A 26,038-nucleotide genomic window follows, 5' to 3' on the forward strand; every position below is an offset into this window, starting at 1 on the left:
AACAATATTCATATTGTTGTCAAATAAATGTTGAAAGTGATAGGGACAGGTTTCGTTTTTCGTTATGGCTAATTCAAAAAATTACACTGATGTAGGTTTAAATAATGATAGAAACCTAAATATATCGAATAGTTCGCCAAGTAGTGATTTCGATCGTTTAGAAGACTGTAATGAGGCTGAGTTTCGTGGAGCTACTCTCTCATTATCTCGAGAAACTTCTCCACCGGAATCGGTAGCGGCTGCTGGTTTAGGTGACTCATCTCGATTCTAATCTTTGTTGCATTTTAGAAAAAATTATTCATCTAAAGCTGTTTAAAATAAATGTTTCAACTCTCCTTTGATATTTTTATTACATTAAGAATTTTATGTGATGGTTTAGTTACTTATTGAAGCTTACCGTATGGTTGAAATATTTACTCAAAACCGGCGTAAGTTGACTACATGCGGGGCATTGCTTGTCCTTTTGTGGTCAACTTAGGTGGGTGATCAACCTACTGCTGCTATAGGTGACTCCTCTCTTTTATAATCTTAGTTTCATTTTAGAAAAATCATTTATGTGATGGCTACTTTAAATATATGTTTCAATTTCTGTTAGATATTTTTATTACATCAAGAGTTTTTTTCTGGTTTAGTTACTTATTGAGGGGAGATTTCTGTATCGTGATTTGTGGCAGAATAATTGCCAAGGCTTGGAAGCTTCGGGGCAGTGCCCCATGAGAAACTTAAACGAACATCACAGAAAGGGACTAACTCGATAGGTATAACTCGTAGTTACCCCCGGGCAAAACATCTACATGTTTTTTTGTTTTTTTTTTTAAAAAAATTTCAAGTTTAAAATCTATTTGACACTTTGGCTATTGTAGTTGGCATGACAGATCAGGATACGGAAATATCCCCCTTATTAAAGTTTACTATATCGTTTAAATATTTACTCTGAATGCTATCTACTGTTATCTGTGTAATTTGACCACTTGCAGTGCATTGCTTATGCTTTAGCAGTCAACTTAGGCAGGTGATTGACTTACTGTTGCTTTAAGTAACTCCTATCTTAGTTTTATTTATCCGAATCTGTTGTAAGTAAATATTTAAATTTGCATTAAATGTTATAGTCAGAGCAAGAATTTCGTTTATATGATGGTTTAGTTAATTACTGAAATCTACTCTTTGGTTGAAATATTTGCTCAGAATATTATCTAGTGATACCTGTTTAAGTGCAGTGCATTGCTTTTATGGTCAACTTAGACAGGTGATCAACTTATAAAGTGGGATGAGTCGTCATTCTTATTTCATGTTAGTCTGACATATTACCTCAGAGAATGTATATAATTTATCACATAATCTTACTAATGAACTGATTGTTTTTGAAAAACACATATGTAGGTATATATTTTGTTAATGATGCATACCATTCATAATTTATTAAAATTTTATTATGCATGAGCATATGCTATTAGAGCATTATAATATCATACCGAGATGAAGGGTTTAAAATACAGTAAAGAACCGATTATCCGGAACGATCGGGACTATCGCTATTCCGGATAACTGATTTTTCCGGTTTTCTGAATCGCTACGAAAAGCCGTTTTTTTAATGTTAAACCCTACTAAAAAAAAAATATTTGGAAATAATCTTAAAAATAAGAAAAAACGATGAGGTAATACACTAATGAATATTTCTGAAATGATGGTAAGGTAAACATCTTTCAAAAAAGAAAGAAAAATCCTAAATCTTATGAGGTAAAAAAAAAAAAAATTTTTTAAATTGCGGGAAAATTTATCGAATTTCGTTCCGGTTTTCTGATTTCCGGATAACGGGTTCTGTACTGTACCTTTCTGTAACAAACCTGAATTTCAATTTAATTCTGTGTTCAAGAGACAAGTAGTCAGGTTACAAATGTTTCGTTTCCTTTTAATTTGTAGGATAAATTGGGCTTTTGATAATGGTGGTCACAGGGTTGCCACAGACTACTAAAATGCGACTATTTGCTACTATTTTTGGCCTTAGGCGACTTTTTTCGCCTGAAAAGGCGAAAAAAGCAACTATTTTCAGGAATAGGCGACTATTGGGAGACTTTTTCTCTTAGCGAAGTTTTTTCTCAATAATGAACGTTACTTTTCAGTCCCCTCACTGACACATACTTATTGCCGCCTACCATGTGCGTAGTGCAGTTAAAACAAAAATTTTTTTTAAAAATTAAATAAAGAGTTTAGTAATGATTTGACGCTTTTTAATAATTTAACATTAGTACTTAAAGTATTCTTTTTTTTTTTATTATAATATTTTAGACAGTCAGTATCATTTTTAAACAAATAAATCTTTAGTCTATTTTATTTTCAAAAAGGAAAATAATGGAGAAAATATTTTTACATTTATTAAGTACAGAATTTGACCATTAGTCAATAGTACTTTTTATTATTTTAAATAATTAAATAAAAGACGGTCTAATGATGTTTCAAAAGCATAATTTCTTTTCAACAAATAATTTAAAAGTAATAATTTTTTTTTTTCGAAAATGAACATTTCTTTGGTTTGTTTTCTACTTTCGTTTTTTTCTTTTAATTTTTAATTTATTTATGCAAAATATTTTGTTACAATATTATTTTTAAACCAGTAAATCTTAAATCATTTTTATTGAAGAATAATGAAATAGAACTTGGGTTTGCTTTTACTTTGACTTCTTTATTATTTTAATTGAAAATATTAAGCAATGATATTGATATCATAGTGGAATATGTTTAGAATTAGTATTTTCTTTTGTAATAGACTTATTTCTTTTTATTTATTTTTGATTGATTTAAAGATTTGCCATTGGTAATTTTTGAGCAAATTTTTGATCAATTTTTGACCCTGTTCAGGCAACTATTTTCGTAGTTTTAGGCAACTATTTTCCTTCTTGAGGCTACTAAAAGCAACTATTTTTGTTCCTCTTTTACTGTGGCAACCCTGTGGTCAACTGGACTGGTTTCACTGTACATCTATACAGGGTATCCGCGCACCTCGAAAGTCATGAATTTTGGTATTGAACAAAATTTGTCATGGTTTAACTATTTTTTATAAAAAAAATCATTGAAAGTCATGGATTTAGGTCAACAAAAAATGTAATTTTCAAAATGGATTTTACCCTTCCCCCCAATTTCATGGTGTTCAAATATATGAATGTGTAACAAAATCCCCACACACATCAGTCATGTTTTATTAAAATCAGGGTTGGAATTTTTGCCGGCAAAAAGGGGTTTTTGCCAGGACAGTGGCAAAAACCTGGTAAAAACCGGCAAAAACCAAATTATCTAACTAGCTGATTAAATATTATTACAAAATACTTGAAACAAATTTAACTCAATCATAAGGAATAATAATTTTGATACATTACATGAAAAAATTATTTTTAACATATTAATAATTAATATAAAGGTAATAATTTTTAAAAGATTGAAAGTTTTTGATCTCTTTTCATTTTAGAATCCTAAAATAAGTGTTTTTTTACAAATAAATAAATATTATTATTTGTATAATATTATTATTTATTATAAAAAATTATTATTTGTACAATGATTAACTACACATGTTGATAGATACTTTATGCTTTAAATTATAGTTATATTAATTTAAAATAAGTTCATTTCTCTGGAAAAAAGAGAATAATCACAAATTTTCCAATCAATAATGTTTTAAACTACTAAAATGATATATTATTACATTATCATTTAATTATGGAATAATAATTTTGTTAATTTTTTTGTAATTATTTATATTTATAGTATATATTTCAATTTTAGGAATAATTTTGTATCAAAAATGTGTTTTTGTCCTCTCATCTTGGAAAATATAGGTTTTTGCCAATTTGCTTGGCAAAAACCTGTTTTTGCCAGGACGGTTTTTACCGGTATTTACCATGGTTTTTTCCACCTGCGGCAAAATCTTGCCAACCCTGATTGAAATATAAAATTTTTTTGTCTTGCTCTTTAAAAATTATGGTGTTCTTTTAAAAAATGAAAGAAAAAACATCATTTCAAGAGCGAATTTGATTTCAAAATTTTTATTTGTATTTTTATTTTATCTATTTAAAATTCTAGCTGAAGCAGGCCAGTCATTGGTGAATTTTTTTTTGTTCCGAAATGAGAACAGAAAAACCAGGAGTATTTCTTTCCTTTCCTATGAACAAGAAAAGTATCTTTAGAATATAATTCTGTGGAGAAAAAAGAAAAAAAAATTTGCTTTGGTATTTTTTTTTTAGCTATTTTATTGCTTCAACGCTTTCTTTACTCTGTTTTTTTTTTTTTTTTTTTTTCTTTTTTAATTTTGAAATCTATGATTATAAAGATGCAGAGTGTAACAGTTTTGGTTATAACTATCATTTCAATTAATGTTATTATAATGTTTTTTTTTAAAAAATTTATTGCTGTGTTTTTGTATAACTTCGTTAAGTCATGAAAAATTCTCGGAATTAGTTATGAAAAGACATGGATTTGAAAATCTAAAACGTAGCAGATACCTTGTGTATAATATAGGTATCAAGATGCTGTTTAAGTAAATTGATACTCTATTTCGGCTGGGAAACTGTAGTAATTACATAAAAAAAATATTTTCTTGTAATAGATGCTTGCCCATGGCAGAATCGGGGTGACACAGCAACACTATCGCAGAACGCTGCTGAGTTCTTACAGAAAGATTTTTCCTTTGAGAAGTAAAAAATTTTGCTTTTCTTTTCTGCAGAAATTTTTGAAATATTTTATCTTTCCTTCGGAATTATATTCAAAAGATGCCTTTCTCGTACATGATAGTGGAGAAAAAAAATGCTTGTGATTTTTCTATTCTCATTTGAGAATAATAAAAAACAAAGAATAATGAAATAAAAAAACTTGGTTTTCTTTTCTGTAGAAGTTTTCATTCTATCATGGGTGCAAGTCTTCCGTCCCCAGGACGGATTTCCGTCTTTCAAAAATGTCCGCGGACGGAAGTAAGACGAAAACAAGACTTACTCGAAGACGGAAATCAGAATTTTTTTTTTCTGTCCTTAAAAATATTTTTTAGGTCTGCTTTATTGGTCTACTTTCTTATGTCCTTCTGTTATTTTATCAAAAGAGAAATGAATAAATATTTTTTGTATAGTATTTAAACTTGATGTATTATGGTAAAGCTTTCTTAGATATTTTGCATATGTCGAAGGGGTATTGTGTATGTTCGGTATTTCAGTCAAAAAATTTTCAGTCTTGGCCTTTTTTCCAACTTGCACCCATGCATTCTATTTTTTTATGCAGTTATTACTATTGATTTCCACTTAGTTTTTAAAATCGGATATTTAAAATATGCTATTATTTGTTACAACGACTGAATCTTGAAATGAAAACACGCAATTAGTAACCCCTTTTTGAAGAGTCCGTTTCGCGTGATTTCGTCATCGGTATATATATTTTTTTCGGTGGTTACTGCTAGGATTTCACTTATTTTTTTTTTTAATGTGATGATGAATTACAAAATGCAAAAAAAGAAATAATTAGTGTGTTATCCCCCTACAAAATGCAAAAATATTGCCCAGAATATTATAAAAAAATATTACATATTTCAAATAAAAAAATTTTTTTATCTGATTCGAATTTTTTTTTGTTGAATTTGTTGCTTTTGTTACTTTAAATTAGTAATATCTATATTTGTTATTTTTATAAGTATATTGCAGAAAGATTTTAGTATTAGAGGGATATGTCGCAGAAAGCCTGAAAAAATTCTGCCACAGGGGATGCTTGTTGTTTTCTAGAGTTTCTGAATAACAAAATAAAACCGTATATTCGTATTCAAAATAAAATGAGAGTAAAAAAAAAAGAGGTTAAAATAAAAAACATTTAAATTTTTTTCTTATTTTTAAGTTTTGGGTACATAAAGTAGAGTAGTAAAGTAGATCTAATTTTGCTTTGTTTTCAGAAAATACACTGTTGATGAATTTGAATAAAAGAATAATCAGAAAAATACATTGAAAATCCAAGTTTTACCTTTGAAAAGAATTAAAACTAGCAAAAATAATAACAAAGTTAAAAGAGTAAAAAAATTTGTAAACTTGCTAATTTAAAAGAAATAAATTTTTAATGTCTAAAACTAGAATGGTAGATAAAAATGTGGACATGCTCAAAATTCTTAAAATAATTTATTAACTTTCTTTTGTCTCCAACGTAATGCCAATTAAAATGTATTCATTTATAGCTTCATTAAAGATATATAACCCTATTATAATTAACATTGTCACCCGATTTTCGCGTGGTAAATCAAATTGTGGACTCACTCAAAATTCATAAAAACGTCAATTTTATTTTAAATTAAAAATGTTTTTCTCCGAATTATTTTGATTTTGAAATTTTAAAGATGATAAAAAAAAAAAAATATTTTTTAGTTAAATAGTTAAAAGTGGTATTTTAAAAATTAAATTGAAGTGTTAACCAACATTTCATAAATAATGGCTATATACTATCAGTTGAATCTGACCGTTCAATATAGGGAATATATTGGCCGAGTAGGGATTAAAAAATGTGGTCTGAATCAGATAATTCTACATAGGGCTGATATTGGTTGAAAAGTAGCTATAAAAAACAGGCGAATCAGACAAATCTATTCCGGGCCAATATTGGACAAATAAACACTATGAAATATTAAGTGAGTATCAAGTGAAAATAATGGTCCTTTAAACCCTTAATGAGCCAAGATCCATGAATATTAGTCTAATGAAGTTACAAGTTGTTTTGCTGCTTGGATTGCCATGCTTTGAGTGTTGTTACCTTCAGTTTTTTTTTATGTTTACAACTAATTAAATTAATTTTCAAATTAAATAGTAAATATTGCTACTGATATTTGTTGATGGCGCAAGTACAATAATAATATAGGATGGCATGCTGATGACATAAAAATAAGTAGTAGCCAGATTTTTTTTAAACAAATTTTAACTGCTAGTGCCTCCTGAGTTTAGCTTTATGCAGTTTAGCTTATGCGGTTCTTATAACGTCGTAGAAAAAAAATAATCAACTTTCAACCTTTAATGTTTTGACATTGAAACAAACTTATTATTTATTTTCTAATTAAATTTTTTCTTATTTGGAATAATAATAATAAATGCTTCATCAGATGATCTTAATGGTAATGTTGGTGCTGAAGCATCTGGAGACGATAAGCGGCGTCCTTCTTCGACTCGTCTGGCACGTTCCACCAATGTTCAAGATTTCTTTGCTGTTAGAGTAAGCTTATTTATTACTTGTTTTATTATAAAGAAATTACCCATTTATATTTAACGTTTTTTTAGTTGGCGGCTACTATTCGACTTGTGCAATATTTTTTTTTGTTTATGTTTTTTTTTGTTCATATACAAGGTTGCCACTCCACAGGGAAAACCTGGAAAATTCAGGGAATTTAAAAAGTCACCAAAATTAACAAGGAAAATGCAGGGAAGTTTATTTTTTATTTTCATCTTTTAAAAAATGGTGACTACACAAAGGGTGATGTATGGGATATTTAAGGAGGATATTTTACTAGGTGCATAGTGTATTTAAAAAGTGCTTAAAGGTGCTTATTTTTGATTTGCTGTTTTTAAAAACCCTTAAAGGTGCTTTTTTTTTATTCAGGGTTTGTAAAAAGTGCTTAATTTTCTATCTTTTAAAAAGAGATTTTTTTTCCCTTTGCCGTGTCGATTGCCATTCTAAATTACAAAAAGTACATGATTTTCATAATTTTCTCTGCAATATATTTCAGAAACTAGTTATTTTATCATGATTATGTAAAGCTTTTGAATTTTATTTATGTTAATATATGAAGAACTTTTAATGATGGAAATTTTTTTTTTTTATAATTGCACAGATCTTAATTATGAAAGTGATTAAAAAATATTTTTTGAGTGCGTTAAAAAGTGCTTATTTTTTGTTAAAAAATCTGGCTATACATCCTGTTTTAGCTATACTAAACTATTTCATTTACTTTAACTTTATTTGAGTATGTTCAGCTGTTACTCTTAAGTTTTTCCACCAATTAAAACTAGTATAGTTAGCCCAATATAGCTCAAGCAAGAGCACAGTAATTCTTTCCTCTTAATGTATAATACATACAGAGAAAAAACAGGAAATTTTTTTTCCTCCTGATTTAAGTGGCAACCCTGATATAGTTCAGTAAATTACTAATTCATTACATGAAAATTAATAATTCATTGCATGAAAATTACTAATTCATTCCTATGTGTTGATTAAAATTTTAATACCTGATAATTATGTTGATAATTTTTGTTAATAATTTTTTTTCACCTTTTTAAAGTAATGAGTACGTAAATAGTCTTTATTCTTATTATGCTCGCAAATTGAATTAAAACACATAGTTAAAGTTTGCAGGGTGTGTAGCTTTTTTAAAAAGTGCTTAAAGGTGCTTATTTTTGATTTACGTTTTTTAAAAGCCCTTAAAGGTGCTATTTTTTTCTGGGTTTGTAAAAAGTGCTTAATTTCCTATCTTTTTATAAAGAGATTTTTCTTTGCCGCATCGATTGTCGTTTTAAATTACAAAAAATTTATGATTTTCTCTGTAATATTTATTAGAAACTTAGATTATTTATAGTCTTTGAAAATGTTTTTAATTTTATTGATTTTACGTTTATAAATTAAGAACTTTAAATGATAGGAAAAAAATAATTTTTATTACTGCACAGATCCTAATTTTATATACATATATATATATATAGGCAAAAGTATGGCTTTCACATTGTTCTATTCAATGTTTTCACAATTAATTAAAAAAGAATGAATTTCAACGCACTGTTGGTCTGTAGCGCGCTAAAGCGCCAATCATTTAAAATGTTTGATGAAATACTTGCGGGTCTGCATGTGCGTATACTAAGCTAGGTTCAGTGAGAGTCTTGCACTCTCATGTGCAACTCTGCTGCATTTTACAAGATATTCTCAGTTTCAGGCTGCATTTTGCAAGATATTCTCTGTTTCAGGCTTTATTTTCCACCCTCCGAAATCGATCTTTTTATGGTGGATAATATAATCAAGAAAAGAGTTCTTAGTCAGAAATTATTTTATCATGATCATGTAAAGTCTGAAAATTGTTTTGCATTTTTTTAATGTATATAGTACTTAAAAATATTTTTAGTGCTTAAAAAGTACTTAAAAGGTACTTAATTTTTTTGAAATATTTGGCTATGCACCCTTCCCCAATATTGAATTGAGTTAGCATGTCTTATACACTAGTGAATTGATGTTTAATAATCGTAGTGGTAGTTACGCCACAAGTTTATAATTGATTTATATTTGAATTCAGGAGGGTGCTCTCCAGAAGGCTGCCGAGCAATGTCGCCCAGTACTCCTGGATCACATGGATGGTGATTTGAGAGGCATTTGGTTACTCACAGAGTGAGTTGATATTTTAATTTTAGTTAAGTTAAACACTTTCCTTTGGGCCATGCTTTTTTATTATTGAATAGAATAAATATATTAAGAGAATATCTATATAATTCAATTCTATAAATCACAATTGAATTCTCATGAACCACATTAGCAGTTAAGAAATTTCTAAAACAAAGCAAGAGCTATTAACCTCTTTCATCGTTTATTTAATTGTTCAGTTTGCAGTAACTGAGATAACCAAAACTGATAAATTTGTTTGTTATTTATTTTATTCTTAATACTTTAAAAAAACTCCAATTTTATTCTGTAAATAATAAATACATTAAGAGAATATTTTTGAATTCAGGGAAAATCAAAATAAATTTTTACCAAACATCTGGAAAAAAAAGTTCAAAACCTGGGACAGAAAATTAAGATTTTCAGGCCTTTCTTTCTCTTTTTTAAAGAATTTTAAAAAGTCATAATTTTAGAAAAATAAAATACTATACGTGTTTGGTTGCTTGTGGTAGTAAATGCTTAAAGGGTTGATTTTGCATTGATTTTTATTTACTTTTTATTTATTTTTTTCATGCTTGTAAGGATTTGTTAACCTTAGTTGAACCGCTTTTGTTTCCCAACTGCTTTTGTTTTTGTTGTTTTGTTAGAAATTAATATGTTTTGTACACCAATGTTATAATTTCTTTACCTGTGTTACTTTGCAAGTTTTTACTTTAGAGAAGGGAATTTTTTCACCACAGAAATTGAGTATAAACCCTGTTTAACACTAGCAGAGCAAAGCTTTTCTTTTAATGTGTATGGTAGAATGGTCCCCATGTTTTTATCAAAATATTATCGGTGCTGATACAAGGTTACAGCTCCACAGGAAAATACAGGGAATTTAAATATCACCTAAAATAACAGGGAGTTTTGAGTTTTTCTTTAGAAACTGGGAAAATACAGGGAATTTTGTTCCTTATTTTCATCTTTTTAAAAAATAGCAACCACTCGAAGTGAAAACTGAGGGCTATTTAAGGATGATATTTCAGCTATATTAAACTATTTCATTTACTATAGCATTATTTGTTTTAAGTATGTTTAGCCGTTTCTTTTTTCTCTAAGTTTTTTCATCAATTATAATTAGTATAGTTAGCCCAATGTATGTCACACAAGAGCACAGTGATTGAGTTTTTCCTCTTTATTATGTATACTATGTACAGGGAAAACACTGGGAATTTTTTCCCTCCAGATTTGAATGTCAGACATATGATACTTTTCTGCTGTATTAGGCTGGCAATGTTGTGATAAAACAATGCGCTTGATCCAAAACAATTCAATTGAGACTTAAAGTAAAGAAAAGTTCTGTAAACTAACACCAAACTGTCCTTCTCAGAGTCAAATGTCATCTAGTATGGATCCCATTTTAATTTTCTATTCAAATTTCCTCCAAAAAAAGTATATAATAATTTTTTTCAGTGTTTATTTTCCTTATATGTGTTACAGGGTGCGTAGCGTTTGTAAAAAGTACTTAAAGGTGCTTTTTTGGGGATTTCGTTTTTAAAAGCTTTTAAAGGTGCTTTTACAGCTGGCGTTTTTAAAAAGTGCTTTTTTTCCGAATTTTTTTTTCTTCTCCCTTCAGTGATATCTGGTGGATCCCATGCATTTCTAGAAAAATGGGAAGTTTGCTACGTAATCACTCATGCGGATTTCGTGTCGTACCCACGTTATGACTTGTGCATGCGCGCACACTTTAAACCGAAACCCGAGTGCTCCAATTCGGATAAAGAATATCAGATCCTTATGAAATGTTTTTCTTTTTAATTTATTTTAATTTTGTTCTTGTTTATTTTATTTTACTTCTAACACTTTTTTGACGTAGGGGGGTAAGGGTACTTTTGTTCTGAGTCTAGGGCCAAGTTGAATACACTCGGTGATGTGGGAAAGTACTGATTGTTTCGATTTACGCCCGTTTTTTTTTTTGGTTTTTTTTTAACGCTAAAACTGTTTATAAAAAGTTTTTGTTTTTCAATAATATCATTGATTGAATATGAATTTTTTGAGTGCTTAAAAATTTTTGTAAAGTGCTTGAAAAGTTTTTAAAAAGTGCTTATTTTTGATTCGAAGATTTGGCTATGCACCCTGTGTTAGTATCTATATTTTTTATTATGCAGAGAAATATCAATGTACATAGTAAATAATGAGAAAGTAGCATACTCATATAATGAAATAAAAAAAAAAATTCCGGCAAATTGCTAAGTTGAATCCTGTCTCCTTGCATTAGAACAAAAGTCTGTATTTTGAAATATTTTTAGGGATGTAATGAGATTTCTTAAAATAATATAGATTAAGAATAAAAAGCAGAAGTCGTAATCAAAATTAATTCTTAAGAACAGTGAAATTCATAAATGATCCCACTTCAATTTTCTATTCTTAATTTTTGTATGAGGAATAATAATTTGGTTAATGCAGAATAGTTATAGTCTGAAAATTCCTCATATTTTACAAGGATCATACAATTTATTTACATTACTTATTTAATCTCACAAAGTAGTTCAATTAATTTTGGAAGAATTAAAAAAAGGAAAATAATTACTCTATTATCTTTACGTTTTACTAGTTTTTTTTTTTTTTTGATATCTAAATTGTGAATTGTTACAGGATTGATCATTGGGATACGGAAAAAGAGCGACTCTTGTTCCTGACGGAGAAGAGCCTGATATCTTTAAAATATGATTTCATCACCCTGAAGCTTTTAGAATATCAGCGATATGATCTTAAGAAATTCTCCCAAATAGTCATAGGAGAACTGAAATATCCTGAAAAGTCATTAATGCCGTAAGTCACTCGTCTATTTTGAAAATATTTAATTTATTTATTATTACTTTTATAACTCTTAATTAAGTGTCTTTTATCGCTGCTTGAATTTTTTATTATTTGGTGAAATATTTCTGTCCAATTTATGATTGTACTTGATTAATGCCCATGGACAGTGTTAAGGCATTAATTTCAATTCCATACCTAAAATGTTTTTGTATGATTTGAAGGAGTTTCATATTTTTTGTCAACTAACTAAATTATCTGAAAATAAATAAATTTAAAATGTTTTGTTTAGTAATACATTCAGTTCATTTTTCAGTTATTAATATATGAACTTGTTACTGTTGTATTCGTAGAATTATTATTATTTTTTTACAACTTTATTGCATACCTGCCAACTCTCCTGTTTTTTAAAGAAGACTCCTGTATTTTACGACTATCTCCTGTTTACCCATAGATTCTCTAATTTCTCCGTATTTATTGAAGAAATTTTTAAAAAAATTTGGCGATAAAATATCCACTGATGACAAACATACTTCTCTTATTCCTCAACAAATAGTGCTATTGCCAGTACTACAGTGCATGTTGAGTGTTAATAAAGTAACCCTTGCCATCAGGCTAACTGTGCGACGTTTTTGCATACCTGCCAACTCTCCTGTTTTTTAAAGAAGACTCCTGTATTTTACGACTATCTCCTGTTTACCCATAGATTCTCAAATTTCTCCGTATTTATTGAAGAAATTTTTAAAAAAATTTGGCGATAAAATATCCACTGATGACAAACATACTTCTCTTATTCCTCAACAAATAGTGCTATTGCCAGTACTACAGTGCATGTTGAGTGTTAATAAAGTAACCCTTGCCATCAGGCTAACTGTGCGACGTTTTTGTGGTTTACCTCTCCATGTAACACAGATGCGGGTTAGTTCCATCAAAAATTCATCCACAAAGATAAATTTCTCCCAATGCTTGATTGATTCCGGATTTTCCATGTCTTCTGGATTAGGTTTCAAAATTACAATGCTACGAAGTTGAACATAAGCACAAAAAATTGAAATAGTAGTAGTACAAAAAATTATGAAAAAAAATCTATGAAAGTAATAAGTGTGTTAAAGATTTAAAATGAAAATGGCTTATCTTAATTCAAAACAGGAGAAAGCAATAGAGCAAATTATTTATTATTAAGTCATTGTGAATGATTTTACTAAGTTTAACTTAGATTTTTATAATCAATAATGTTTACTGCATGCTTATCTGAATTTAAAATGAAAATGTAATTTACATTACTTTAAATGTTTCATATGTTTTATTGTAACCCTAGATTAAATAAAATTTTGTATATTGGTAAAAACCAGGAACACACACGCACACATATTTTATGCTTCATATGCTTTTATATCATATGCTTCATAATGAATTAATGATTCAAGCAAGTTCATTAAAAAAAAAAACTTTTATTTTAGTGACTTCAAATGATACATAAAACTGATTAAGCAATTTTTTAATAAACTAAAGTTCTACAGACTATTTTAAAAAAATGTTAAAGAAAATTTTGGTTAAAGTTATATACAACTTAAATACAACAACTTAAACATTTACATACTTTTCAAAGAAAAAAACAGACTTCAAATTTATATTTTTTGATGAAGTGGAATTTATTGACACTTTTTTAGTGGTACATTTTCATTGAATCAATGAAACAACGTTTAGTAGTTAAATTCAGTTTACTTGAAAGGTTATTTGGCATAAAATTTTTTGTGTGTGCTTATAAGATTGTTTTTTTTAACACACTGAGGACAACATTTTTCAACTAATATTGCTGATTTAATTCCCATTTTACTTTATTCAATTATAAAGCAACACAGCCGAAACGTCATTGTATCTATTTAATAATTTAACAAGGAGTCTTTCTAATGTAATGCTAAAAAAAAGTTGCTTGTTTTGATCATCAAAAACTGTTAAGACATTTCTTATTCCCAGTCAAATTCCTTTTTCTAAAATAACCAAAAAATAACTTTATGATAACCTTGGGTAAAAGCCTCCATGGCATAAAATTGTTACGAGTTATTAATCTATAGGTTTGTTATTGTCATTTTAACTAAAAATGCATACAAACGCATAAGAAATGCTAGTTGTTTGAAAATGTTATTTTTTCTAATATAGAAAGTAATAGCGCTGGTCAAAGTTTACAGACTATCACAGTTATATAATATAGGCTACGCAAGCCATGCATGGATATAATTAATGTTCGTTCACCAGGAGTTGGCACTTGGCTCAGCCTTCATCACATGGTATCCGACTATACTAATTTGCTATTTTTGGGAGAAGGATGTGAACAATTCTGAACAAGGTTGCTATTTGACGATCGTATGACAAAAATATTTATTTTGCAATCTTTATGTTAATTTTTTAGCATTGAATATTTTTAACATTATATGTTGATGATATTTCTCTCTTTTGAGTGAATAGTTTGTCTCTTGAGAATCACTGAGCTAGAGTAACAAAAGGTATAATAGCAGATGATAAAGTAAGGTAAGTGATTAAAAAATAATTCACTATTTGCGTTTGGCGGGCATTAAGGAAGGATTGTCTCAATTTCAAGCGTGGAGACGTTTCTCCTCTTATTCCCGCTCTGAAATGAACTCTTTGTCCAAGGAGATGGAGCTAAGTGCCAACTTTTGGTGAACGAACTATACCAAGATTCTTAAATTTATTTGTTCATAAAAAGAGGCACGCCTTGAGTAACGTTGGAGAGAGAGAATGTTAGGATTCATTATTATAAGAATTTGACAGGGTGCGTAGCATTTTTAAAAAGTGCTTATTTTCGATTTTTGTTTTTTTAAAAGCCCTTAACGGTGCTTTTTTTATTGGATGTTTTTAAAAAATTGCTTAATTTTCCCTTTTTCAAGGTGAAATTTTTCCTTTACCATGTTGATTTTCGTTATGAATTATGCAAAACACAGTTCACATTGTTCTATTCAACGTTTTCACACTTAATTCCACCCCAATCTATTTCGGCGTATTGTCTGTCCGTAGAGTATGAAAATGCCATTCGTTTTATGTGATTCAAAATTTCATTATTTTTGACGATTGTTAAAAACAGTGAAAATTTTTTTTTTACGTGACTGTAAAAACAAGATAAAACCGTCAATTGTCAAAAACTTTCCAAACCTGCCTAATTGTGATATTTTTTTTAAAGTGCTTAAAAATATTTTTTGAGTGCTTGAAAAGTGCTTATTTTTTGGTGAATAATTTGGCTATGCACCCTGATTTGAAAATGTATTAATAGGAAGGCTCCTCAAGTGAATTTTTCTTTAAAAAAAAAGCATGTAAATTCAGGGGCTGTGTGTTGTTCAGAAACAATTGTGTGTCCTCTGTGTGTTTTTAAACAAATTGTTGAGACTTTGTGTTAATAAGTGCTTTATGTGTTAATCTCCTTTGTGCTGCCTCTTCTTTCCTCTGAAGGAAGATAAATGGAGCAATGGACTTTTTAAAGCAAAGAATTATACCCAAGTTAAGAGTGGGCCGCAATTTCAGACAACCTGTTGAGCAAAACCCTGCCAAGATGACAGTCGTTGCCAGTAGACCCAGATCGGCTGTGTAGGTGTTGCTTTCAGCTTCCCTCTCTCTTCCTTCTTTCTTTTCTTTTCTGTGTGTTTCTTTCTTCTTTTCCTTTCTTTATTTCACTGACTTTACTGTTTTGGCTTTATTTTTTATTTACTACACATTGCAGTTACTTATTGCAGTTTTGCGTATAAAGTTGTTGAGGGAACGTTGATCTAGAATAGCAGCAGGGTCAGGGAAAACCTGGAATTGTCAGGGAATTTTATTTTAACTCCAAAAATCAGGGAAAGTTGCAGTTTTTTTTTTTTTTTTTTTTTTTTTTTTTTTACAAAAATTTGCAATATTTTCTATGTATGTCATACCTGGAAAATAACCATTCTTAAAATTGTCAGTAACAGTAATCAGTTATTGAGATTAGAGTTAAATAATTCTTACATCTATTACAATTATTGAAACTGAAATGTTTCCATCCTCATTTAATAATATTTTTTGCACAGAAAATCTATTTCACGTAACAAATAAAAGAATCAAAGTTTTCTGATGAAAATATGGTCTCAATTTTCATTGAAATTTACCTGCTATACCTGGAAAAGTCAGGGAATTTTTCCCCCCAATTGAGTGTGAACCCTGTAGCAGATTCCAGTTTTTTTCAGTTCTGATCTATTTTCTTTCGGTGGTACCCTGACACTATAAAGAATGCGTATAAAGGCAATTGTGAACGTATTAAACAACTAAACTAACCATTTTGAGTAATTACCCACTATTTTGAAAATATATACTGAGAAGTTAAAAAAAAATTTTTATCACTTTATTAATAATAACATTAAAATTATGTTTCTTGTTCAGCAATTTAATTTGCAGCTTTGAAGAAGCATTTAGTCTAGTTCTGAATTTGATTCTATTATTTGTATTGGTTGAAAACTAATAAGATTAGCAAAATTACTGTTTTCTTCGATATTAAAAGGGAGGAAAAAACTTAAAGGTTGAAAATGATTACTAGGAAAAAACTGCATAACCTTTCCATAATTTTTTAAATTATTAGGAAAGTTATATTTTTTAAAAATTTTATTGTTTTTTTCCCCACTGAAATTTTATTTTAAATAATTTCACAAAAGCAACCACAATTTTTAATAAAAATCGAGCTATTGATTGGGTCTAAATATAGTTAGAGAGTTCAAAAATCATTACTGGTTAAATAACAATTCTCACTCTCAGAAACCATATAATGCTTCAGCAGATCTCTTCCTAAATCTGCTTAACATAGTGATCCTAAATTTTAAATCATTACAAATGTCTATTATATTTTAAAATAATTAGCTTGTTTCATTTGATTCTAATTGTAAAAGTTTATCTTATTTTCTTGATAACAATGTAGAATTTACATAAAGAAGATACTTATTAAGTTGGGCCGTATAAGTCAAAGTATTTTTAATTTTTAGTGGTGATGCTAGAATATTGTCAACTGACTTTATTTACCCATTTTCGGCCAAATGCGCATAAACGTACCACTTCAAACAATATTTTTTATTAGCCCTGAGACTTATATTTTCACTCATTTTATTTTTCTTCTATTTTTAAGCGTTCTGAAGAGATCTCTAATGTTTTAGTAATTCAATTGGAGTAAACACTTTCGATTGAAACATTTTCAAACTACGCTAGTTTCTGCAAATAAAATTGTTATTGTAAAATTCGAATATTTGAAAATGTATAATTATTCCACTTAAGTTTAATCATGTGTTTTTATGATGGATTAAAGTTGCAAGTTCTGCAAATAAAATAAAAAGTAAAACAAATGTCATAAAAAAGCTAATGTTCAAGAAAGCTAAAGTAATGTAAGTGATTTGTCTGTTGATTTGCCTAATGGTGCCTGTATGCACCATTTTATTTCTTCAATTAAATATTATTTTTCATGCGTGTTCTTGTGTTTTAATGAATGCAATTTAAGCAAATGTTAACAAAAATAATACAACATTTAATAAAAATCCTATGCTTGGCCTTAAATGGGCTGAGAGCGATATCGTATCAGATTCCATATTGTTTGCCACCTCAATGGACCAATCTAAACTTAGGTGCCATTGAGGCAGCTGAAGATATTAAGAAGTTAGGTATCTAAAATTTTGTACAGCTATTCTTGTTAAAAAAAAAAATGATAACTTTTAAACTTTACTTCAAGCCAATCAACTTCATTCACTAATTTCAATTCAAGTCTCTTTCTTTCACTATGTCTGGGGAATGGGAATTAAATCACTTCTTATGAACGTTAATTAAATACAATTCCACTGAAGTAGCATGTTGTTGTTGCAGGCCATTAAGGCAAGGGGTGCGATTGTTCTTGTTTTTTCAGTGGCGCCATCTGTGGACAAGAATTTGACTTCTGTCACACCCGTTTAGAAAACGGATCCATCAATCCATCTATCCATTCATCTATAGATCATAATTTTAACATTAACCAGAGAACGATCAATCTCTAATTCATTACCCCCAGAGTTATAATTTGTTATGGGAACAGGGAGGACTTTGTGACCTGATAGATTTAGCGTGCACCAGTCACCATTCACTGCATGGGGAGTCTGGCCAGCTGAATTCAAACTCCCCTTTTCGCGAATGTGAGTCCAGCACCCTACCGAACAGGCAGGCTATCCTGGCCACTGAAGTTGCGTAATTCCATATAAATGGAACAACAACAACGCATACATTTTATTTTAAAACAAAGACTTGCTATTCCAAATTTAACTTAAAATGAATACTATGGAAAGAAAAAGCGGTATTACCTTTAAGGTAACTCCAGTCATATCATACTATCCAACAAAATGCCTTCCGAACAATATAATGTTTCTAATTCAATACTTTAATTCACTAACTGGAAAAATGAAATGCTAGCTGACTCACATTAATTGAACATTACTGAAACATTAAGCACGAAAACGTTAACTGAATTGGGGTTTCCTTGTTAATGTTGTACTAATGCTACACTAACTATTAAGTCATTTACTTCATGTGCTTTTGCTCTAATTATGCTTATAAACAATAACCATTTGTAACTCTTTTTTCTTTGCAAAGCTATTGCTTGGTAAGCTGAATGTAAAAAAGCATTTTAATTTTTAAAGCATAGAAAATAGTTGAGGAATAGCATCCGGGTGATTAAATTGGCTGTTGAATGTTGCAAAAAGGGAATTTATTAAAGTAGAACTAATCCCGCCAATACACGTTTGTTGCACATTGATTTATTGTTGGTTTGTATTTACACACACATTACCTTAGTAAACAAAAACAAACAAAAAAAGTCTAGAAATGAGAAGATTTAAGAAATTTTTTAAGAATTTTTTTTCTTACGAATTTTTTTTAAATGTTTTCTAATTTTTAGATATTTACAAATATATCAATAGAAATTTCTGTTTTCTTTGCTGTGTTTATTATTTCTTTTTAACTGAAATAGATTAATTAACTTTGAAATTGGTTTAAATTGGAAAATAAAAATCACACATTTTCCTGAACATCTGAACTTTTAACTATAATATTACTCAATTAATTAAGTTTTTTTTGCCAAATCTAAAGAACTATAAAGTACAATAATTGATTTAAATTCCAGTACTGTGATATAATTTATAAGATTGTGGGAAATCACCTAACATCTGCAAATTAAATTTATCAGAACTTTATTAAAACTTATTTTGTTTATCTGACTAATATTCATTCTTAAATTATTATAGTCAGGTTTTTTTAAATTCTTCAGTTATTGTTAAAGTCAAGTTGAAAATGAAAAGAAAAATGTTCATTTTTAATAGCTTAATGATTATTTATGCATTATACCCATTACTCTATATTTTTTTGTTTTTTGCTTTTTTTTGTACTATGCATGCAAAATTTGTATTGATGAGTAGTATTTAATTAGTCAATACTAGTACATATTTAATGCATTCATTGTTGCATGTATGTGTGTGTTTTTGAATGATGGTGGCTAAAATATAAGCGCATTCATTATGAGATTCATTAAAAATAAAATTTTATTGTTTCCTATAAATGTTATAAATTAATATTGCCACAAAAATTAATTTAAGAAATAACTTTTTAACTGTAGTTAAGCAAATTTTTATTCTTGATCCAATGTTATTGTTGCCTTCTGCCTTTGAAATTATTTTCGTATAAAGGAGTAGAACATCATTTTGTGTTTTTATAAAATATATTTAATTTATTAAAAACTGGGTGGGAAAAAATTATTTTAGAAATATTTAAATTTAGGTGATTTAATTCCGGATGTTTTTTCAAATATTTTAGTTTGATGTGTATTAAAAAATTATATATATAAAAACACAATCTAAAGCATTTTAAACATAAAACTCAACAAAATAATCCCATTTTTACAGGTCATGAAAAACAAAGTAGTTTTCAAATCTTTTTGAACAAACAGTATCTGATTTGTTAATGAGTAGAATAAAATATAGTTTTTAGTTGAAGCATTGTTATTGTGACAAAAAAGCAAAATTTATCTTACATGATACCTTGTATTTCAAAAAGTAAAATTATATTTTACTCTGACTATATAGATTAATTATTAAAAATATAATGACTCATTGTTTCATATGTTGTGCGAAAAGTAAAATGTTACATTTTGGCTGATAATTGAAACTTGAAACATTTAAAAATTCTGAATGGATGTCAATTTTTTAAAAAATATTTATTTTTTATCAAATGTCAATAAAAAGAAAGAATCAGGACGATATTTTTCCAAAAAAATCTTGAAGTTTAATTGAATAATTTACAAAAAAAGAAAGAAGATAAACAGCAACATTAAAGAAAGAGTCATTTTCCCTACTTAAGTCAACAAAAAAATAACGAAATATACTGTTTTTAATTTGAGGATTACTTTATTTAGAATAGAAAGAAGAATTGTTAATTATTAACAGAGAACTGAACAACTCATAGTTTGAAATCAATAAATTGAAAATTCTTATATTATCGTAGCATTAAAAAAAATAAATAAAAAAAAACAGTATAACTTATTATATAACTTATATTCCCACATTCTGACATTTAGTTAAAATTTATAATTGAGCTTAAAGCTTCCTTAATCAAATAATTTTAAACTCTTGTTCTATAATCTTGAAACAAAAACACAGTGAATGTGCTGCCTCATATTTGAAGTGAAAAACAGTTTTGATATGCAATCCCTTATACTCAAGTTTCTATTTACATAAAATCTTTCACCCGAATAAGTCAATTATGAAAGGTTCCTGCTAAGTAGATAAGCCAGAGTGCAAAAAGTCTCAAAAGGTGATCTTTTTTCAACAAAAAAGCAGGCTTACCAGTTGCTTACATTCTCTATTAGTTTATCTGAACTCTGAGTTTGTTGCTTTCTCTATAGTAGTTTTTCTAGTATCCTTATCATCATCATAGTTGACCAGGCAGCCCAATGTGGGTCAATGCCTTTTTCTGAAGATTTCTCCATAACGACTTCCGATTTATCTTGGATCTCTAATTTTTTTCTATAATTGCAAGAAAATCAGACTCCACCGAATCAGCCCGTCACTATCGCGGCCTTCTCCGCTATCTTGTTCAGTGGGTCTAAAAAGCAATATCTTTTTTATTCTATCGTCATCACTCATTCGAATCTCATAGGCCATCCAATTAATTCTATTTATTTTTATGTATGTAATAATATCAGGTTGTTTATCAATCTTGTACAGTTCAAAGTTAAATCTCCTTCTCCAGTTTCTCTAGTATATCATAGCTAAATATTTCTCTGTGTTAATTAGGCATTAAGGAATCTATACTATTCTCTTTAGTTTGGGGTAGGATAAATTGCCTTAGAAATTACAAGAATTGGTTTAGTTGGAAAGATTATTCTCCTTAAACTGGATAATTTTACTAAAATATATATTTCGCATAAAAAGCTACAATTAATCACTTTATGTTATTTCTTTTTTGCAAATCCTTTCCTTAATTTATTATTCTAATCGAAACACTTTCTCACACTTTTAAATTCACATCCTGTCCTTAATCTATTTTTGTCTCAAGCATGCATTAATTAAAAGTAAAACGTTTTTCCTTTTACTTTTTGTGGGAATCGCACGACCTATTTAATAAACCAATTGTAATTATTAATGTTTTCCTTTTTCCCTAAGATATAATAAAATAGAGGAAAATTTATTTGCTACTTTCCCTAGGATAAAAGCTAAAGAGCAGACCGTTTTTGGTCTGCGAATTTGGGCTCCGCCAATGATCAAAAGTGTTTTGAACATGCAATGTGAAGCTAAATAAAATATTTTTGCCTTCCAAATGCTATCTGCGTGACTGTACACTCAACCATGACTGTCACCCTTATATATATATATATATATATATATATATATATATATATATATATATATATATATATATATATATATATATATATATATACACACTGAAGAGCCAAAAAAACTGGTACAGGCATGAGTATGCAAATAAAGGGGTGTGAAGCCAATCAAAGTACAGCGCTGCGATCGGCAGCGCGTATATAAGACAACGAGTATCTAACACAGTTCTTAGATCGGTTACTGCTGCTACAATGCCAGGTTATACAGATTTAAGTGAGCTTGAACGTGGTGTTATAGTCGGCGCACGGGCGATGGGACATAGCATCTCCGAGATAGCAATTAAATTTGGATTTTCGCGTACGACCATTTCGCGAGTATACCGTGAGTATCGGAAATCCACCAAAATCCCCAGACACGAACATTATTGAACATATTTGGGATGCCTTGCAACGTCATGTTCAGAAGATATCGCCAAACCCTCTTACTCCCACTGGTTTATGGACAGCCCTGCAGGATTCATGGTGTCAATTATCTCCAGTACTACTTCACACATTGATCGAATCCATGCCACGTCGTGTTGCGGCACTTCTGCGTGCTCGCGGGGACCCTACACGATATTAGGCAGGTATACCAGTTTTTTTGGCTCTTCAGTGTGTATATATATATATATATATATATATATATATATATATATATATATATATATTATGCTCTTTCTCAAAAAAATCATTGTAATGTAATGAAGTTTTAGCCACTATATGTTCTAATTATTATTTTAAAAAGTTGTAAAATATTAATTTCTAATCAAAAAATCATTTTCAACAAATTGTGTGTTTATTTTTAGTGCCAGAAACGAACTTGGTGTGCAGTGTTCCTGGGGTAGTCTGGAACAGATCCCCGCCTTGAAACGCTGGAACCCCTGGAGCCGAGAAATTCCGTGGGCCACTTATACTTCGCATCCTCTTTTCAAAATGGATACGGCTGAGAAGACGAATTACAACATAGAAGATTTTTCCAAAACTCTGGTCAACACTCTTTCAGAGGGTAGTAATTCTGCTACCCCAATGGCATCACCCTCCACCCCCCTTTGCAAAGTCCTCTATCAGCCAATCATCATTGAGAGCTATGCAGGCCTGGCCGCCGCACTTCACAATGCAAATGAATTGGGTTTTTTTAAATCCCGTGGTAAAGTCAGCTTCTAAGTGTACGACCCGAGCTTAAAACAGAAGTGACAGTGGATGAATACAATTGGCTGAAATTCTTTGAGTATTGTTGCATGCATGTGTCCTAGTCTAATTAAGTAATCGGATCTCTTTGCAAGCCAGTATAGAGCAAAATTAAGAAATTCTCCTACTGGCCTGTTGTTGCAGACCACTTTTCAAAAATCGCAAAACAGTATACTCTCGATATCTCAAAAATCGCAAAACAGTATACTCTCGATATCTCAAAAATCGCAAAACAGTATACTCTCGATATCTCAAAAATCGCAAAACAGTATACTCTCGATATCTCAAAAATCGCAAAACAGTATACTCTCGATATCTCAAAAATCGCAAAATAGTATACTCTCGATATCTCAAAAATCTTATTATATCAAAACAATATTTTACCCTTTGGTGTTATATATCCACCTTATGTTTATTTAAATTCCTATGTTGAAGACTTTCTTCACAAGTGGAATTTTTTTTTTTTTTTTTGAAAAAAAGAATTTTTTCGTAAAATTTACAATGTAAGTTTACTATATACCGATCTATTTTCTATTTAATGCATAATTATTTTTGTCTTACTTTTAAAATACAATGATCATTGTTGTATTTAGACTTATAGTCAACTAATTAAATAATATAGTCCATAATTATCACTAGTTATCCTTATGTTTCCGTACTTTTTAGAATATATTTTTCTACTTTTTAGAACATGTTTAATTCTGAACTTATCTCAAAAACTTGCTATCTTGAAATTTTTTTTAGTGTCCCTTCAGCTTTGAGATATCGCTAGTATACTGTACATTAAAAACAAACTGTTGATAATGTAAGTCTAAATTTGAAGCATTTCTCAAAACACATTAAACATTGTAAGATTCGTCTTCAAAATGACGAAACATTTTAATACACCAATGTGAAATAATAAAATTTTCATAGTAAATATTCATAATAATTCCATATTTATTAAAAATAAATATTTATAATTATAATAAAATGCACATGGGGGGCATTTTAGATTTTTAAAAAAGTGATTATAGGCAGAATTTTTTTTATCGCCATTTGCTATATTCAGTCTTTTTGAGGCCATTGGCAACAGTTAATTCTGTCCTATAACCGTTGGTGTTTTGCTGTAAACCAATCTAATATAAAAAGGCTATTTTTTTCTAACAATTAGCCTACCGCATTTTAGGTTCATTGAATTGAGCTTGCATACCTTTGGAGTATTTAGAAAATTCCTCATTCATTGTTCAATTACTCTGATTTATTTCAGGCAGTTTGTAATAAACCTGAAGTAGTAAAGGCTTATTGTAAATAGCTTTCATAAGGGTTTATTACAGTAAGCCTAAGAAAATGCAGTCTGAGTATTGCACGTTTTCTAATTAGCCTAAAAGCATATAGGCTGATTATGATTAAACTTAATACATTTTAGGCAAATTAAGAATTATTAAAGAGATATGGAATTAGCCAGGTGCATTGCAAAATGTTAGAAACATTTGCAAAGAGCTGGATATTTTAATTAGCCTACGATGCATTTATATATTCTTTTCTCATCATTTTGAGTTATGTTGCAATTTTTTTAATCTTTTTTTTTTTTTTTTTTTTTAGAAATTTTTTATCAGAATTGTTGAGAGTGAGGCTACACATTATTTCATTGTTTTTTTTTTTAACTGTTTAATTTTAGGGCAGTTTAAATCAGGTTTGGGAAAATTAAATTTTTTAAAAATATAAAAAATTGCGTAAAACTGTGTTATTTAAAAAAAAAAAAAAAAACACTACACCTTAGACTCAGTTTTAGTATGAATTATAATTTAAGTTTCAGATAATTTTAATGTGAAACTAATTGTTTACAACAGCATTCAAAATACTGAATATAAATCCAGCCTATAAATAAAAAATTATGATAATTTAGTACAAAATACAATTTTAATTATCCAATGTTACAATTTTAATTATCTAATTTTTTTGGATGATTTTGTCTACATTTTATGTTTATATGCTTAAAAAAAATGTGAAAACTTGCCCTGAATAACCGACAATTTAGTTTTTTGACTTACTTGTCCCAACTCAGAGTTTATCTAAACAAAATAAACTTCTGTAACCTTTTTAGATTTTGAATATAAACTAATATTGTATGAATTTCTTTGCTGCATAAATCTACTATTGAAACAACTTGCATTCTATTTCTGTGTCTTTGAAATCAAAACTTTTAGTCATGAAATATTAATTTTTATTTCATTCATCCACTGTCACTTTTGGATAAAAGAAGAAAAAAAACCCTCTTATCTTATAACAATTGCCTTCAAAAACAAATAAACAGCCTTTTGTGAGGAAGTTTGTGAAGCTTTTTGCAGTCGGTGTTCTTTTTCCAAATACGCTTCGATTATTCCTTTTTGTTTGCTGTGCCAAATTAAGTTTTTGATTGTCATATAAATATCTATTCTGGTTGATCATGCTGCAAACATTGAGTGATTGATGATAAATATATCTATGTGCATTCCTTTATATATATATATATATATTTACCCCTATCTTTGAATAGTATTTTGTTACTCTCGTTCAGGGTTGGTAATTTTGCTGGATAATTGCTAATTTGTTATAAAATAAAATAAGGATTGCAATAAAAGATTTGAAACCAAAGAAACCTGCCATAAAAATAGCCAGTGAAAGAATCTTTACTCAAATCTTAAAAATATTTGCATTTTTATTACATATTTTTATGTTACTATATTGAAAAGAAATAATTTTTGCACAGCAAAATGAAAATCCACACTTCAAATACTAAACAAAAATTATTTAAATATAATTTATGTTTAATTT

The 26,038-nt window shown here is 28.8% G+C and overlaps 1 protein-coding gene across 2 annotated transcripts; it reads left to right on the forward strand.

The window, feature by feature from the left end:
- The first annotated feature begins 64 nt into the window (after nt 1-64).
- Nucleotides 65-23,615, forward strand: LOC107455095 (tumor protein p63-regulated gene 1-like protein). Of its 2 annotated transcripts, XM_043043419.3 has the most exons (6): nt 65-251; nt 7,106-7,215; nt 9,278-9,369; nt 11,998-12,174; nt 15,622-15,756; nt 22,861-23,615. In XM_043043419.3, the coding sequence occupies exons 1-6, from the start codon at nt 65-67 to the stop codon at nt 23,216-23,218; spliced, it is 1,059 nt and encodes a 352-aa protein (XP_042899353.1). In that variant the 3' UTR covers nt 23,219-23,615. The 2 variants fall into 2 exon arrangements, with proteins under 2 accessions (XP_042899353.1, XP_042899354.1); XM_043043420.3 differs by lacking the exon at nt 15,622-15,756.
- The last annotated feature ends 2,423 nt before the right edge of the window (nt 23,616-26,038 follow it).

This window comes from Parasteatoda tepidariorum, chromosome 9 (assembly GCF_982258835.1).
Source record: "Parasteatoda tepidariorum strain Cologne lab strain chromosome 9, Ptep-v5.0, whole genome shotgun sequence".
Classification (NCBI taxonomy): Eukaryota; Metazoa; Arthropoda; class Arachnida; order Araneae; family Theridiidae; genus Parasteatoda; species Parasteatoda tepidariorum.